General features: G+C 33.7%; 1 protein-coding gene across 6 annotated transcripts in view; it reads right to left on the bottom strand.

The window, feature by feature from the left end:
- The window catches only part of TANK (TRAF family member associated NFKB activator), a 94,029-nt gene that overhangs the window by 27,431 nt on the left and 47,763 nt on the right, over positions 1 to 18,835 (bottom strand). For 4 of the 6 annotated variants that reach the window (XM_041773913.1, XM_041773914.1, XM_041773912.1 and 1 more), the window contains 2 exons: positions 7,423 to 7,534; positions 5,986 to 6,104 (listed from right to left, as the gene is read on the bottom strand). The exons of 1 other annotated variant lie outside the window; for it this stretch is intronic. In XM_041773913.1, coding sequence (XP_041629847.1) covers positions 5,986 to 6,104; positions 7,423 to 7,534 — 231 coding nt within the window. The remainder of the gene's footprint in view (positions 1 to 5,985; positions 6,105 to 7,422; positions 7,535 to 18,835) is intronic. One more of the 6 variants, XM_041773910.1, reaches the window with a different exon arrangement.

Raw genomic sequence — 18,835 nt, 5'->3', positions numbered from 1 at the left:
CTCGAATCATGACCCCAAAATCAAGAGTCTGACTGAGCCAGCCAGGCATCCCAGCTTTCAGTTTATATAATGTTAAGTTATTCTTTTTCCATTAAAATCTTGCAGGAAATTTACATATTTGTGCCCACATTACCAAAATATAAACGTATTAGAATGCGTTTTCTTTTCTCTATTTGAACTAAATGTCGAGCCCCTACTCAAGCCTAACTTCAGCTCACCAGGAATTTTAATTTTTAAATTAAGGTCCTACATGTTTTATCTGTAGCATTAAATTATAATTAGTGTTTCATTTAATCATATAATCAAGACCTTGCATCATCTTATAATGTTTGCTAATTGCTTTGGGTCTCCAAATCCTTGTTTCTCCAACTAGATTATATATAGCTCCTTAAAGGAGATGGATCTTGTCCTCTTTTTTTGTATTCCTGTCACTGACTAGCAAGACTGGGGAAACAGGAATTCAAATACTTCTTATCTAAGCAACTGACAAGTGAATTTTTAGACATCAACTTTCTTCAAACATGTCGGAGCCTCTGTATAGACTAGAATTGCCAGGTATTGCACATCTTATTTCCTTAACGTTAGCACTGATGGCAGCTCCACAGCCACATCACTGTTTTACTCTTCTAAACCCACAAAATCTTTGCTGCTCCTCAAAGCTACCATCTATCTGGTTATCTAATAATCGTAATGACAGCTACATTAGAAATGTGCCAACTAACTGGAATCTTTTAATAATAACTAGATTCTTTGTATTTTTACACTTTTGCTGGAAGCATGTAAGTTAGATGAAAAAAGACACATATAAACTAGAAATATATACAGAAAATCAGAAATAAAGCATAAAATCAGCAATTTGGACACATAAACACATGAGCTCTATTTAAATAAATAGTTAGAAGTTAAAATAAACTCAGACTATACTTTGTATCCTGGATACTAGAATCTGAAATGACTTCACAACAATTAGTAATGTTGGTTTTATCTATTAAATCAAGACTTTAAGCCAGAGGGCAGGGACAATATCTCTTTGTTCTTCCAGTAGCTCGAAATGTGAGGTAGATAGTTCAGTTATGTAATGAATGAGTGAAGAAAATGTATCAACATCACCAAATTCTACGTATTCTATATTATCATCACTCTCTATATGTTTTCTTGTATCCAAACACTCTATCTAGACTTTCATGTAACATCTACAAAAACAAAAAGTAGAATCTTAGAAAGAGGAGGGCAAACAATTTTTGTCAAACCCTAGACACCTAGAATAGTATTTAGTTTGGCAATTGAAGTGCTTCTCATAAGCAGTATTATAAAAATCTCTTATTTCCAAGATCTTTTTTTAAAATTATTTTTATTTTTTTTTATTTCCAAGATCTTAAAAATGATGCAGTATATCACAATCCTGGTTTTTAAAAAGGTAAACCAAACAATACCAATTTATATTTACATTAAAAAACACAATTTGTTATTTAAATAACTGCCTCCATGACATATGTTACTATGTCTGACAATGGTGTTCTACAAACAAGAGATAGTTTTGTGAAGAGTAAGTATGTGCATTTTTGTGTTATTTGATTTTCTGCATATTTTGAAAAAAAGGTAACAATAGGTAACAGTTTCTTGATTCTCTAAAACACTGCTCAGCTATTCTTTGGCAAGTCTACACTCATGTTAGAATTTTTGAAATTGTTCTTAGGTTGAGAAGCTATGACATTTCTTTCTTCTGAAATTAACAGTGATAGGACTCAGGAGATTAAATTTACTATTAAATTCTGCCAAGGTCCTCTACTTTTCACTAGTACTTATCATATTAATTAAACATTATGCCCCATGCCCCTGATCTCTGGTACCCTCTTCTGTACACCACAATCTACAATCCCACAATGCTTTAAAAACACATCTGAGGAGCTTATTTCTTTGCCTCTGGAGCACCTCATAACTTAATTCTAATGAGCAGAACAAAGCAGAAGTGAAGGTATGTGATTTTGAGAGACTAGGTCCTATAAAGCACTGTGGCTTCCTTCACTCTCTCTCTTGAATCTCTTACTTTTTACTTTGAGGAAGTTATTGGCCAGGTTGTGAGGTAAGGCCCATATGGAGAAGTCTTCTACCAACAGTCATGTGAGTGAGCCATCTGGGCATGGATCCTCCAACCACACAAACCCTTTAGATGACTGAAGCCTTTGCCCACGTCCTGACTAATCACAAGAGATCTTGAACCAGAACCACCTAGCTAAGTGACTCCTAAATTTCTGACCCACGGACACTGAGATAATAAATATTTGTTGTTTTAAGCAGTTAAGTTTGGGAGTAAGATTTGGGGTACTTTATTGTATGATGGATAATGGAATGACCCCTTTGCCAAAAATATCTCATCAAGAAAGACTGCAAACTTGGTGTACAAGAAGTGAAACTCAGGGGCACCTGGTGGCTCAGCTGGTCAAGAGTTCAACTCTTGATTTTGGCTCAGGCTGTGATCTCAATTTATGAGACTGAGCCCTATGTCAGGCTCCCCACTGCTTGGGATTCTCTCTCTCCCCACCCTGCTCCTTTGCTTCCCTCTAATAATAATAAAAAAATAAGTGAAATTCAGGTTTCCCATTAAACTAAGTACTTTCCCCCTAATGCTTCTAAATTATATGCAGAATACTAAGGGTCATCCATTTATATAAGCTCTGCTATCTTGACTTTAAGATTTATTTTAAGAGAGAGCGAGCATGCACGCACATGTATAGTGGGGGGATGGCGAGGGGCAGAGGGGAAGGGAGAGAGAATCTCAAACAGACTCCCCACTGAGTGTAGAGACCCATACAGGGTTTGATCTCAAGACCTTGAGATCATGACCTGAGCCGAAATCAAGAGCCCAACGCTTAGCCAACTGAACCACCTAGGTGCTCCTTGACTTTGTTATGCCCTTTTAGAAATCAAAGGACTCTGGCATGCTCTATGTAGGAATACCATGAACAGAGAATGAACTACAAATTCATGTTTCTCAAATTTTCTAAAAGAGCTTCTTTCTCAACATACCCTTTTCCTCCACTGTCTCATTCATCAAGACACTCAAAGTTGTCATTTGCCATAATGTCAATGGGTCTTTCCCCTGTCATATATTCTAAACAAATCCTAAACAAAATAAATAGTCTAAAGAAAACAAATTCTCAAAAAAAACAAAACAACAAAAAAAACAAAAACAAAAAAACAAACAAAAAAAAAAGAAAACAAATTCTCAAACCATTCACCAAACAGAAGGAAAGGACTGTGGGTGGTTAGTAGCTTCCTTGTGTTATTGGTTCAAAGCATCTATTAACTTAGTTATTCATTACAGAGGGTAGGGCAACTGATTATGAATGTGGGAATGTGATTTTCTAGAAATTATTTAGTTTTTAATAAGACTAATAAAAGTATATTGAAAATGGAAAAAAAACCTATAGCCTTAGCCATTTCTGCATACTGCCTTGTAGTTTTTATGTGTAGGTGCATACTTTTAGAAAATTGCAACTAATAACCAATATATTTTTTCATTTTGGAAAAATCCTGATATACCCAAAATCAAAGTTCTTTAGGAAAAGATTTTCCTTGTATTAACTAAAATTGAATTTAATTATAACTCAACAGGTATAGAATAAAATATATGCCAACTGAAAAGATTTTAATTTCAATTACTTAATTGGCCAACACTTTTCTAAATGTGGCCTAACTTTTTACAATATATAGCCGGCTCTCAAATATTCATTATTTTTTTCCCTCTATTGTCTGCCTACAAATAAAGTTATAATGGATGCAACATTACTAATTCTTTGGAAATAAGCCATCTCTAACATAATTTCTGTTACTTATATTTATGTTAGCCCAGGTATCCAGACATATATTTTACAGACAAAGACATCTTATAAAAACAAAACAAATGGAATTTAAAAAAGAAGTCTGTTGAAGGTTCCTGTTGAGCACTTATTGACTGAAAAATAAACTCTAAAATGTTCATAAACAATGACAAATTCCCAAATATAAGATAAATTATTAACATATCTAATAGCCTTTTACACCATCCCATTTGTTCTAACCAAGACTAATCTCTGTGTTTTGAACTAGAGATAGTACCTTCAAAGAAGTATTATAATAACTGGAATATAGGAATTTTGAATAAAAATTAATGGTAAATGGTAAATAATATTTAGAAGTCTCTGAAACAGTAAAGTGAAATGTAAATATTGTTTACTTAAGCACTAAATTTATAAGTCACCATTTACAGCAATTCAATTATTTTATACTATAATAGACCCAATCATAAAATCGTATTTCAGAAGTCAGAATCACTGTTTCTGAATCCTGTCTTTTGCAAAATAAATCTAAACATATTCCAGTGCAAGGGTTTCTTGTGTTTATCAGCATTTTTAGATAAATGGAAATTGTAGTGGGGGTGAAGAGCTGAATGATCCAAATAAAAAGACAAAAATGATTTTTAAAAAATGAAATGGGAGATACTTTAAAGAACTTCCCATTCTAAAATTTTTATATGATATTAAAAAAAACCAAGATAGTCTTAGTTATGAGGCTTATTGGTAACTGAATAACCTTGGCACACAAAGCTTAAATCTCCTACGTTGTCTAGAAGGAAAGAAATAAAGACAGCATTTTTGATTTAATGCTATCTTGTGGATGTTAAGAGTCCTCATTTATTGGGAGATCTTATATTATTCAAAACTGTGTCATCCTCCTAAAACCTAAGTCATTAAAAAAAATTCCTTTCTAAGCATAACATTTCAATGATTCATAAAAACATGGAGAATTATATATACCTATATATACACTACCTTGATTTAACAAGTGTTAACATTTTGCTTCAGCTCTTTTCTTTTTTTTTTTTTTTAAGATTTTATTTATTTATTCATGATAGAGAGAGAGAGAGAGGCAGAGACACAAGACAGAGGGAGAAGCAGGCTCCATGCATGGAGCCCAATGCAGGACTCGATCCCAGGACTCCAGGATTGCGCCCCAGGGCAAAGGCAAGCGCCAAACCGCTGAGCCACCCAGGGATCCCCCAGCTATTTTCTTTAAAAAAAAAAAAAAAAAAAAAAAAAGCTATAGCTACAACTGAAGCCCTCTTTACTACCTTCCCAGAGTCACTTTTTTTCCCCAACTGTAGAAGTGATCATTTTTCTAAAGTTGTTAACATTCCTGTTTTTATACTTTTACTATATACTTGTGTTTTTATAAACAATGTCATATTTTATACTTTAAAAAATTTAAATAAATCATTCCCATTTTATCATTTTGTAATTTCTACTTTTTATTCAACATTGTTTCTGAAATCTAGACATACTAATATATAAATATTTAGTTAATTTTAATTTTTCTAAAGTGTCTCACCGTAAAGGTGTGCCATTCTGCTACTGATGTTTAAGTTATTAAACAATGTAGCTTGAACATCCTCATACACATCTTGCAAATACAGAATGTTCCTTTTTATATTGTTTCAATGAAGACTTTCACGTAAACTGGTTAGGTGGATTTTTAAACAATTTAAGCTCTGGCAATTGAAGAAAAACTAGAGTGTCATTTTCTAATCCAGAATCATCTGTGCCTTACTATCTACTAGTTAAATGTTTTATTTGTTTGTTAAATGCCTGTGATATAGAAAAGAGAGTATCAGGAAACATGAAACAAATCTAAGCATTTATTTTACTTAGAAATAATGCTTCTATTTAGAAAAATCTAAGTCATTTGTTTGTGTATAAATACAATTTGTTTAAATTCTAATGGTGGATCTACCTCAGGAAAATAAAACAAGGAAGATGTGCTATATGTCAGCATTTGAATGTTGCTTTTTGCAGAAGCATTGAAATTGGTAGGACTGAAAAGAATCTTCACCCCTGTTCCTGCCCACTCAAATTTGATAAAATACTGACTGAATAATTCAGGAAGTCTGTGGAACCTGATTTCTCATTTCTCATTTCCTTTATGGAATAAACCAGCAGTGCAGTCTACCTTTAATTCCTTTTCTCTTGGTATTCCTGATTTTACTTTATCATGTGGCTGATCAAGAATCAAATTATTCTTCCTTGCTTCACTGTCTTCAAGCAGGGGAACATAGCCAAAACTGTTATCTGCAAGACAAAAACCTCTTGGATATAAGTAGAGAACCCCTGTTTTTAGGACCACCTGGTAAAATAAAAATAAACCAGAAACCCCGATTATAAAGATATTTTAAATTGTGAGCTTTGAAAATTCTTTAGACAATAATTACTTTGACAATTTAAATTTGCCTTTTTAGATTTTTTTCATTCCCACTAAATACACAAAACCCCCACTCCCCAAATCAGTGGTGTAAAAAATATATAGAACTTAGAAAACTAGAATTTCTTTATAACTTAACAATAGCAATTAAACTTTTAATAAGCCATATTTCCAGGTATGTACTTCTTGTTTAAGATAATTATTTGCATAATTACTCCATACTTATTCTAGGAAAATTAGAAAATGCAGACATGCCAAACATAAATAAATAAATAAACTGCCACAACTTTTATGACCTGTGAATTATTCCTGTTAACATTTTGGTTTATATTTTTATCACATTTTTTCTTTTCCTATACTTACAGATTCAAACAAAAAATTTTTTTTTACACATAAAATTATATACATTTTTTATCCTGCTTTGTTCATTTTTCTATGTATTATATGTCTCAAGATAGTAAGTTAACATCTATAATCATCATTTTTCTGTGGCTACATAGCTGTTTGTTATATAAATAATTTAACTCTGAACATTTATTTCTAACTTTTCATCATTACAACTTTCATTGTGGGGGCAGCCCTGGTGGCTCAGTGGTTTAGTGCCACCTTGGGCCCAGGGCGTGATCCTGGAGACCCAGAATGGAGTCCCGTGTCGGGCTTCCTGCGTGGAGCCTGCTTCTCTCTCTGCCTGTGTCTCTGCCTCTCTCTGTGTCTCTCATGAATAAATAAAATCTTAAAAAAAAAAAAAAAAAAGAACTTTTACTGTGATAAGCTTCCTTGCATATATAATTCTGAGTTCTATAACAAATATTTTCTTATGACATATTTTTAGAGCTTGAATTTTTCATTTAAAAGGTACAGACATTTAAGAAAGCTTTTGCTATTTACTGGTAAATCGTCTTCTAGGAAGTTTCATCAACTTAGAATTCTACAATATAGTATATGTGCATGTTCATTTCCCCATAACTCTGTGCAAGTATTCATTTTTTATTTTATTTTATTTTATTTTATTTTATTTTATTTTTTTCAAGTATTCATTTCTTAAATAAAAATATGTAACTGCACTACAGTTATTTAAAAATCAGAACTATTGAGAAATGATGGAGAAATAAAAAAGAAAAACTTAACTTCTACTTTTTTTTTCTCCAAGAGGTTCAAGTAATACATAAAAAATTAATACGAACATACCTTGACTGGAATTCACAAGAAGCAACTGTGATTTTAGCTTGTCAATAATAGTTTGTTGAAGTGACAGCTGTTCCTGTTGCTCACGTATTCTCTGCTCATAGTTTTCAGTCTGCTGACATAAAAACCAGTTAGCCTGGTATTTACTAGCAGACGTGCATATACATTTACTGTCCATTAATTAATTATACATAGAGGTGAGTTGCTCTATTGCCATTTCTCAGGTATTGAGCATGCTGTTTGTGAACTAAAAACTGGCTTCAACAGTATATTAATAGTCATTGTAAACATCACTGATTTAAAACACTTTAAACGCTGCAAAATTTAAAAAATCATCTTAATTAGTGAAATTTCAGTTCATAGTTCTTGGTCCTTCAAGCTAGTATAAAAATTGTAATTTAGAATTCAGTCCCTAATGAAAACAACAAAAAAGCATCAATGACAAAAATGCATGTTATATTGTTCTATAAAAGTATATACTAACTTATTTTTTTAAATACCTACTAACTTATAAAATGTTAAGATTTCATATCTTTTAAATAAACAGTTTTGAATTGGTATTTAGCATATAAAACCACAAAGGAAGTAGCACAACCTAAGTAGCATTTTCCCTATGAGAAAATCAAATGAGCAAGTACAAATTATATTTATCAGAAACTTCCTTTTTCAGATTAAGTTTTAAGAAGTCAGGAGAATATGTGGTTTATCCTTACTGGATATCTTTAATATCATAATTTCCCTTATATTTTTAATCCATTCATCTTGCTATTTTATTGCAATGGCTGTGAGAATTAAGCAATGAAAGAAGATAGCAGTTTGCATTAGAAAATAACAGATGCTAACAAACCTTCAAGCAAATTTGAAAATGTTGCATTACAATTACCAAAGTTTAAATATATATTACCAATAATAGAGAATTCTTTATCAATTTTTATCACTGGTGCAACAATAAATGACTAAACTGTAAACTCAATGAATGTAAAATAAGATCCTAATAATCTTGGAATGTCTTCAGTAGATACTAAAGAATTTGATTTTGAGGGGTACCTGGGTGGCTCAGTCAGTTAAGCGTCTGCCTTCAGCTCAGGTCATGATCCCAGGACCAGAATGGAGCCCCACATCGAGCTCCCTGCTTAGCAGAGAGCCTGCTTTTCCCTCTCCCTCTTCCATTCCCCTGCTTGTACTCTCTTTAATAAATAAATAACATCTTTAAAAATTTTTGATTTTGTTGTATTTTTTTATTTTGTTATATTTTTATCAATGTTCAAAATTAGTGAAATTATTATTTTCAGAGACCAATAAGCTTAAAGTACATTATAAGTTACACAGCTCTTCCTAGATTCCCAAAATAAATTAGCTTAGGAAATTAAAAAGTATATATTTAATTTATTTGAGAAAGAGAGAGAGAGAATGAACATAATGGAGGGGTGGGGGGAGGAGCAGAGGGAGAGGGAAAAGCAGACTCCCTGTGAGTAGACAGCCCAACATGGGGCTTGATCCTGGGACTACAGGATCATGATCTGAGCTGAAGGCAGATGCTTAACTGACTGAGCCACCAGGTGCCCCTAGTTTAGGACATTAAAGCAAAATACAACATTTTCCCAAATAAAGGGTGAAATTTTATATGTAATACACTTCAAACAATAATTAACAGAGCTGATAAGTAACTCAAGTGGTTTGTTATCTTTGCATTATTGTCTGAGAGTAGTATTATATAACCTGATAATCCCATAGAACTTTGTGAAGTAATTTAGACATAGGAGATATTTAGTGCATGCTTGTTAGGAAAAAAAAAAAAAAAAAAGGAAATAAAGAATCCAGGTTAAAAAAAAAAAAAGGAATCTAAATTCTATTAATACAAATAGAAGAATGTATGTTGTGAATCTATCTGGACCATATGATCTATAATTATGAGTCTCCAAACTAAATCTTAAATAACAGGGCCATGCCTTTCAGGACAAGACATTTTATTCTCACAAAAATCTATATCTGAACCCCTAGAGTGAGTAGGATTTAAATATCTACAGCAAATTCTGTAGCATCTTAAATTTCCCTGAGCTACACAGAGCTACCAGGCTGAGGAATCAGCAAACTTGCTGATGTTACTTCTTTTTGCTATCTACTTCTGTTTATTTAAACTTTCTCCAAAGAATTCAAAGCTCTTCATGAACACTAACCAGTAAATGCTTATTCTTTTACTATATTTTGATGGGTAAAAATATTCTACTATCCAGACATTAAGTAACCAGGACAAAAAAACCTAGCAAATTAGAGACAGGCCCAGAATAAGTGTGCAAGTTATTTAAACCTTAGCCCACTGTCTATTATATATATATTTTTCCTGCCTTCATGGAAGAAAAAAAAAGGACTTGTATTTTCTTTTGGAACCAACTCAGAAGTCTTTGCCAGGTAATATTCACCTTTTAGTCTCTGGCTTAAAAACGAATAAGGCTGAAAATGTTATTTATTGGGTGGGAAAGTTTCAAGTTGAAGTTTTGAACTATTAAACTACTTAATAAAGTACTCAGTAAACTCTAGTAAACTCTATAACTTAAAAACTGATATTCTGAAAGTATAGCAGGGGAAAAAGAATAGTAATAGTCCTTGTTCTCTTACTGCTTTTTCCACATACTTACATTATAGCAATTATAATATTTTAGTCTAATTACCCATTATAGTGATTATATTTTAGTCTAATTACCTATATTTCTGATTTTGCTTTAGACTATGACCTCTTCTAGGGCAGAGGCTATTTTCTTCTGACATCTCTAAAGTATCGAGTGGCTGGTACATTTTGAGATGCTCACTATATTAGCTGAATAAAAAGGCTTTAAGTTGTTAAGTATCACAGAAACAGGCATGACTTCAGAAGTTACCTGAAAGAATGGAAAAAAGACTTTGCTTTTATTTTAAAAGGGAAACAGGAAAAATGGAGAGAGGTCAACAGGTGAATATATAAAAGGAAATTAAGTTTGAGAAAATGGGTGCAAAAGATAGGCAATATCTGAATATTTTTTCTTGTCTTTTTTTTTTTTTTAAAGAGAAGCTTATACCATCAGAAAAAAGGTACTAATTCAAGAAAAGAAAATACATAATCAGAAAACAGTATAAAGATTTTGACCACAAGGCTATGAGAGGGCAAGTCCAGAAGAAGATACCGCATCCAACTGGGAAATAGCCAGTAGATTTCAATTTATTTGCTGTATTTGGAAACTGAAACAAGAAGTTTTTTTCTTTTTATTAAATGCTTTTGTTCACTGAACAGATATGAATAAACTTATAATCTGAAAAATCCTTTTAAAAGGTCAGATAATTGTTGTACTGTCACAGCATTTTTTAAAAAAACAATACAATTACAAACCAAGTGCATTCCAGCCCTATCAAAGACCCCACAAAACAGAAAAATCACTAACAACCACATTGAAAATGTACAACAGCAATGTCTTGTCAACACTTCTGTACAGAGCACAGACATGACAGCTAAAACAGACAGAAGAGAAGATGCTTTTGACAGCCAGTGTGTGTGAATGATTCTTTGAGTCAGATGGCAGCAACAAGTTACCAACTAGGAGATCTGCATGACAACTAACCATCCATCTGTATCAAACACCATCTGGCCAAGATGACTCTGGCTTCTGTGTATTTGACACTCCTTCCAATTCCAAAGACTAGCAAAACAAGTGGTCTACCAGCATCTAAAGAGGTAAGCAGGTACTTAGGTACATGTGCCCATGTGCCATAATGTACTCTGTACTCTTTCTTAGCATTCAAAAGCAAAACTTAAAACAATGCTGATCAATATAGTACACATTTTAAATTTATTGAAAATGGTTGTCCATACATGCCCTTCTCTGATCATAAACAAAGCAGAAAGCTTATCTTTAGAACTGTCCCTTTACCCAGGGAAAATTTCAATTCATCTTCAAAACTAAGGCAGCATATTCTCTATAATTTTGGATATACAGCTGCTCAAGTTTTCATGGGTTTCATAAATATTAAAAGAGTTCTATAAATTGAATTTTTTTCCTACTGCTGACACTGAAAACTGTCATTTTTCATATTTTCCAAAGTACTTATTTCCTAGATGGGTGAACAAAAGTTCAAGTGCCCTTTGTCATGGATGGTACTTGGAAAAGGTTCAAACATTATCCCTTTTCATCCTCAAGAACTAATCCAATATTCTGAAAGATACCATTTTTTCCCTCCAGGTATAAAGACAACAGGAATTTAATAAATTGAATGGGTTAAAAAAAGAATCTCAATTTAAAAACCTTTCAGACTGTTCTAAGATTAACAAAGAGAACAAAAGCTTTACAGAAGGCTACTACAAATGCTCTCAATAAGGAAGCTCCACAATTCATGAAGTAAGACAATTAAATAACTGTCCCAATACACAACACTTTGATCACAAACTATCTTATTTTGAAACTCTGGGTAAACTAAATATCAGCTTCAATTTTAAGTTAAAAAAAGAGATTGTATAGGATTAGCAACTCAGAGAGCCTGGTTTATACAGCTTATTCTTCAACAATTCTCTGCTATGTTTTCTTGTAACTAGGTTACAAACCCTGCCCTCCTCTTGTCCTGGCCCCATCAAGATTTACCTAGACCTGCAATGTGACAGATCAGATTATCAATTTAATTATCTACTATTTAGTTACAGTGCCACCACCAATTTGTCAGCATGCCAAATGGTACCAATTTCTCAGCATGCTAAATGGTAAGGGATGACATTTTTATTTTATGATCTTGTGTTTTTGTTCTGATTAACTTACTTAGCCTCTGAGCTTTGTTTTTTTTTTTTTTTCTTTCTGAAATGAAAATGATATTTGCCTGAAGGGCTGAAGGAAATGGCATGTATAAATTATCTAGTACATAATAAGCTCTTTGCAAACGTTAGTTCTTTTCCTTTAATAATGAGCAAGATATATAATATCTGTTACGATAACATGTAGTGTATGCATCCATTAACTAAACCTCTAATTACCGCTGAACATGGATGATATGTCACCAGACTTACCACACAAATTCCCAATGCTCTAAATCAGTTTTCTCAGTCTTTCTTCTAGTTCATTGTAAACCAGGACTCAGAAGTTTCTTTTTGAGAAAGCACTGTGGTACCTCCATTGAATCAAAAACATTCTGTCAAGCAAAAAAACTAAAAACTCTGGTTGTTTAAGGTTTATAAAGAGAAAAAATAGTAAAAAATAATTAAGGAACAATTAATGGCTGTTAAAAATTACAAAAGCAGCACATTTGTTGAGAAAATGCAAAAAAACAACAAAATCACTACCACAACAAAACCCCACACATGTACAAGGCAAAAAGTCTTTTCCTTTTACTGTGACTTCCATTCCTCCTCAGAGTTAACTACTGACACTTTGGTATGCACTCTTGCAGAACTTCTGCACATGTATATACGTATCTTACTTTTTTAAAAACTGTGAACTGTTCCACAACCAAAATTTTAAACAATACAATCATCATATGATCATTTCACTGAATACTTACTATGCACCAAAATCAGAGAGCTCTATTTTATTTCATTTTAGTTCTTTAGTCTTCTATGTAGATTATTTCCCACATTTTACAGGCGAGAAAACTGAGGCACAAAGCCGTACAAAATAACCTGCCCAAAGTTTTTCAGTAAGCAGTGAGACTGGGATTCGAATCCAAGTTTGACTAACCACTGAAGCCCAGGTCTCTAAATAACCACTACGGCACATCACCTAAGTATATCCAATTCTACCAAGATCCTCTTTTTTTTTTTTTTCTTTTTTCAATCTTCTTTTTTCCATATATTCTCCCCTTGAACAATCTCATCCGAAGTGGAGGTTATATACCAGACTCTCAAATTACATATTCAAAATTGATGATCTCTTCCCTCCAATTTCCCTTTCTCCCTACTCCGTCCCACCCCAGTTCCCTGCACAACCAGGTCCTTTGCACTCCTTCTCTGTACATGGTACCACTATCTATCTTTACAGATATCCACTACCTATTATCTAGAAAGCTATTAACAACCAACCATTGACATCTACTTGTTCTACAATATGTTACCAAGTGTCAATTTTAACCTTGAATCTCTTTCAAATCTATTCACTTTCTTATCCCCAGTGTAAGCCACCACCATTCAAGCCATCACAGCCTTAATAAACTACTGCAATAGCTTCATTGCTCTCCCTAAATGTATCAGCCAATCCATCTTTTAAACTGAAGCCATTATGTTTTGCAGAATGCATATGTAATCACAATACCCATTCAGTCCTCCCACTCTTCCCCCATAAATACCTTATAGGGCTTCCTACTGTTTTCAAAATACAGAACCCAAAATCCTCCATATAGCCTCTAAAGATCCTACACAGTCTTGCCCCTGATTCTTCTCATTGTCGTATTTTCCTTACACTTTCAATTCTTTGATATCAGTAAGTCTTTATAACAAAAGTCCTTATACCTGGAAAGCACCAATCCTGCCCTTTCAAAAATCACTTCATAAAGACTATCTTCTTTATCTCCTAGCTTAGGTCAAGTCCCTAACAGATGTTCTAACAGCAGTTTACTTTTCTTCCTAATACTTACCAGAGTTTGAAAATTTACATTTATGAGATTACTTGTTTAGTCTCTACTTTACTAGATGTGCCACCATTCCATGAAGCAGGGACATATATGCTTACAATTGTGGACTCAGCACTTGATACAACGTACTGAGTAGGTGCTCAAAATATCTTTGAATGAACATAATTTAAACATTCCCAATTATTAACAGATCTTCTTGAACTTGTATCTTAGCATGCCTGTCTAAAAATTTTGATAGGACATATTTCTGGAAGTAAAAACCTGGAACAAAGGATGCAAATATTTTAAATTTTGATAGGTAGAAAATAAGTCTATGGCAATGTACTGACAATGTACAATAGAAGAAAATAAAACTTCCATCAGAAATGGCCAGAACCACCTTTATTCTAATACTAGTAGCTTCTGTATAAAAATACAAGCATCAACTGCTCCATTTCCATGGACACCTACACAGAGATTTTGGGGAACAAAGGGAAAAAAGAATATTAAAAAAAACAAAGCCCTTCCCATTTTAAGTCAAAATAAAGGCATTTTAAAATATAGTAATACCTATAATAAAGGTATTTTATGCCTTCATACACACCTGGAAAACATATTCTAAAGCTTTTAGAGGTAACATAAGCCTGACATTTTAACATTTCAGATGGGTCAAGACTAACTCTAGGATAAAGCAGTCTAACAATACAATCTTTAATGGCTTAACATTTGTCAGAAAAATGTAAAATGTAATTTATGACAAAAAGTGCATGGCCAAATTTAGTCTTATTTGAGGAGTTCATCTTAGACTCATTTGTTAGTCAGTAAGGCTCTTTACTTAGCAAATGAGCTGGCTTTAAATATTCTGTATCCTTCACTTTTCTTAGCAGTACAAAGAAAGGAAATTTTCTTTGTAAGCACCTGAACTATCTTATAATTAAGAGATTTCTACCTTTTTATACAAGACATTGTTGATTTTCCACTTTAACCAAAAACTGGCAAGAAGAGACAAATATGTTTTATTCCACATCTTTTTTTTTTAAGTTTATTTATTTTGAGAGACAGTGAGAGCATGATCAGAGGGAGAGGTTGATAGAGAATCTCTAGCATACTACATGCTGAGTGTGGAGCCCGACACGGGGCTTGATCTCAGAACACTGAGATCATGACCTGATGAGCCTAAACCAACAGTTGGCTGCTTAACCGAATAAGCCACCCAGGTATCCCTCCATGTATGTCTCAACAAAGGAGATTTATATTTTCTTTTTACATAATGCAAAGATCTTGGGAAAAGCAGATTAGCTGTAGGACGTTTTCTGAAACTTATTTATAAATATGGTAATCTGATTTTAAATCACAATCAATTTTAAAATTTTCAAATGTTTCAACTGTTTTACTACTGATTCTTCTCTTGGCAAGATGATCAAAGAAACAATAGAGGATACCTAAGTCTTTATGAAATATACTTGTTTTTTTCTACAGAACAGTAGCAGAAATGGGTAAGAAGCAACTTGGTATAAGCAATAAAACTGATTAAATATTTAAGTCTACATAATGGGCTTGTGTGACACTTGGAACTCTCCAGCAACATGAGCCTAGTCAGTCAAAAGATGTGGCAAAGACTGCTAATTATTCCCCCACATACATTTTTGTTTTTTTCTTTTAGTAATATATGCTTTTACCTGGGCACATGGTCATCCAGTAGAGGATATATTTACCAGCCATATGTCTAAGTTCTGTTCACAGCAGGTCAACAGAAGTGACCTATACAAATTTTGGACTGCCTTATTAAAAAAAAGCTGTCTGCTCTTCAATGCTTCTCTGTTCTCACTGGCAGGGAAATGTTAACAAGTAGAACAGCCACTGTGATTCCAGACAGGGAAACCATATTTTAAGGATGGTAGAACTGCCTTACTATCCCTGGCTACGCATCTCTGGACTGCTGCATGAGAGGATAAACTTCTATTTATTTATAAACGTCTTATTTAAGCACAGTACTTCTTGGTCTCTTGTTAACAATAGTTTATCCTGTACAGTGACTAATTCAAGGACCAAGCCAACTCTACCACTGTTCTATATAAGAGTTTCTTCTTTTATTCTGTAAGTGTATCAAAAAGCTGTCCATGTCAGGGGCTACTGTGTTTAAAACATCCCTCTACTTTGGAAAAACCAGAAGGCCTCTTAGTATGGGTACATATGCAGGCTTACACAGGCAACAAACAGAACAAGCGATCATCGGATTGTGAGCCCTTTAAAATGCATGCTCTATGTTTTATTTATCTTTGAATCCCTAGCATTTATTAACTGGCATATCATAAATTGTAGTATGAATGAAAGAAATATTAGTAACTAGCATTATACTCCGGCCTCTTTTCATAAGACATGTATAAATCACAAAAGTAAGGATTCATCCAAGAAAAGAGGAGCTCAAATTAGGTTATTCATAGTAATGGGAAGAACAGTTTGAATACCTACAATGGGCTGTGATTTAGCCAGGTTAGTAAAACAAGTCTGGATTCAGGTAACCCTAGTTTCAATATACATTCTGCCACTATGGCTGAAAAAACTTATTTCTGAGTCTCAGTTTTCTCATTTGAAAATGGGCTACCTATGTCTACTTTGCCAGGCTAGGAGGATTTACATATAAACTATGTGATACTTGTAAAATACATTCATTCAATGAATATTAATTTTTCTTTCTGTTTTATGATGTAATAAATTTAAGGATTGAATGAGGAAGAGGATGCAACTCGGTTCAGCATTATTTGGGGTTATGTGACATTTTAGTATAGTCTAGAATAAAGACTATACTGGAAGGAAAAGCTAAAAATAGTTGTGTTCTAAAAACGAGAGATTCTAATAGGATTTAATGGCATGGTGGCAAGAGTACCTCGGTATAACAATGGTAAAACTATTTTAGGGCCAGAGTTAAATAAATATACTTGACGGTCAACAGTAGGACACTAGTTCATAGAATGAGGAATCACTCTTTGAAATTTAAGTAAGGCAAATTAGGATAAATAAAGGCATTATAATTCTGCAGAGCAGTTTCTACATCTCACTCTTTTGAAATGATACAGAGAAAAAAATCAGTGGTCTGGGCATCTAGTTTAATATATCTTCCAAGTAGCAATGAGATACCTTTGGGTATAGAGCTCAGAGGGCAGATATGGAGTAGGGGGATAAGTTTAGGAGTCATTGTCATAGTTATCTGAAATTATAGGAGAAAAAAAGAAGTGAAGAAAATCTTGAAAAACTAATAATACTGTCCTGGTAGTAGAGAATAAACCCACAAACAGATTAAGGAAGAGGGACTCAACAAGAAATGAGAAAAATCAGATGCTATCTGGAATGTTAAAAAAAAAATGTTTTAGGGAAGAGGCAGTGCGAGAGATATAGTCAGCCATTAAATGGAATGAGGTAGCTCTATTATGTATGAATCTGAAAGACTACTGATGATTTTAGATTTAAAAAGTTATAGACATAATATTTACTGTCAGGTAGATTTTGTGTCAAATTACAGTTCCATTAGCTTTAGTATTTATTAGATACGTGGTTGTGGGCAAGTTATTTCACCTCTCTATACTTCCTTTTCTTCATCTGAAAAAAGAAAATAATACTTCCTCACAAGATTTGTATAATGATTAAATCAAATGACTGTATAAAGCACTTGGTAAACATAAGCTTTGATAAATCTTAGTGATGATGATGGTGAAGATAAAGACATTTAAAGAATATATTTATTAGAGAGAGAGAGAATGTGTGCATGCATGTGCACACGCAGCAGGGGAGGGACCGAGGGGGAGGAAAAGTCTGAAGCAGATTCCCTGGCTGAGTGTGGAGCCAGAAGTGGGGCGTGATCTCATGACCCTGAGATCATGACCGAAGCCAAAACCAAGAGACCAATGCTTAATTGACAGCAGCACCCACACCCCAAAGTTAAAGACATTTTTGAAAATCTTAACCTTTTTCATATTAGCACCATTCTATTTTTCAAAAAATATGATTCACATGTTCTGGAAGAATATGTATCAAAGTACTAGCAATGCCTACCCCTGTGGAGTAAGGGAGAAGACCATCACTTTATATTCTGTATATCTTGAATTACTGCATTTTTTCAATAAGCATGCGCTGCTTTTGTAATTTCAGCCAAAATACTTAAAAAAAAAAATCACTTACCTACCCTTATTTGACTTTTTCCCCCTCATTAATTTCTAATACACTTGGATACCTTTGCTTGACAGGATGCTCTTAAATGGATGTAGCTCAATGACTTCCTAGAGAAGAGTCTTTTTTTTTTTTATAAAGATGTTATTTATTTGAGAGCAAGAGAGAGAGCGCACACACGTGCCCCCACGAGCACAAGCAGGGGGTAGGGGTAGAGGGAGAAGGCGAAGAAGTGGACTTCCCACTGAGCAGGGAGCCCGACGTGGTACTCGATCCCAGGATTCGAGGATCATGACCTCAGCCAAAGGCAGATGCTTAACTGATTGAGTTACCCAGGTGCCCTAAAGAGGAGTCTTAAATTGAGTCTCAAATTGTACTTTTTTACATAAAGACTAAGAGAAGAACTGGCTTTGGGTACCTGGGTGGCTCAGTGGTTGAGAGCCTGCCTTTAGCTCAGGTTGTGATCCTGTGGTCCCGGGATCGAGCCCTGCATTAGGCTCCTGGTGAGGAACCTGCTTCTCCCTCTGCCTATGTCTCTGCGTCTCTTTGTGCGTCTCTCATGAATAAATAAATAAAATCTTAAAAAAAAAAAAAAAAGAACTGGCTTGGAGTATGGACAACTAAGTGGTAAAAGGCTGGTGAGTTTGTATAAACAGATGAACAGCAATGAAACACAGCTAGTAAGAGAATCCAGGTT

The sequence above is a fragment of the Vulpes lagopus genome, chromosome 11 (genome assembly GCF_018345385.1).
Source record: "Vulpes lagopus strain Blue_001 chromosome 11, ASM1834538v1, whole genome shotgun sequence".
Classification (NCBI taxonomy): Eukaryota; Metazoa; Chordata; class Mammalia; order Carnivora; family Canidae; genus Vulpes; species Vulpes lagopus.
Note: the sequence above shows the minus strand (reverse complement) of the source record. Positions and strands in the feature narration are given on the sequence as shown.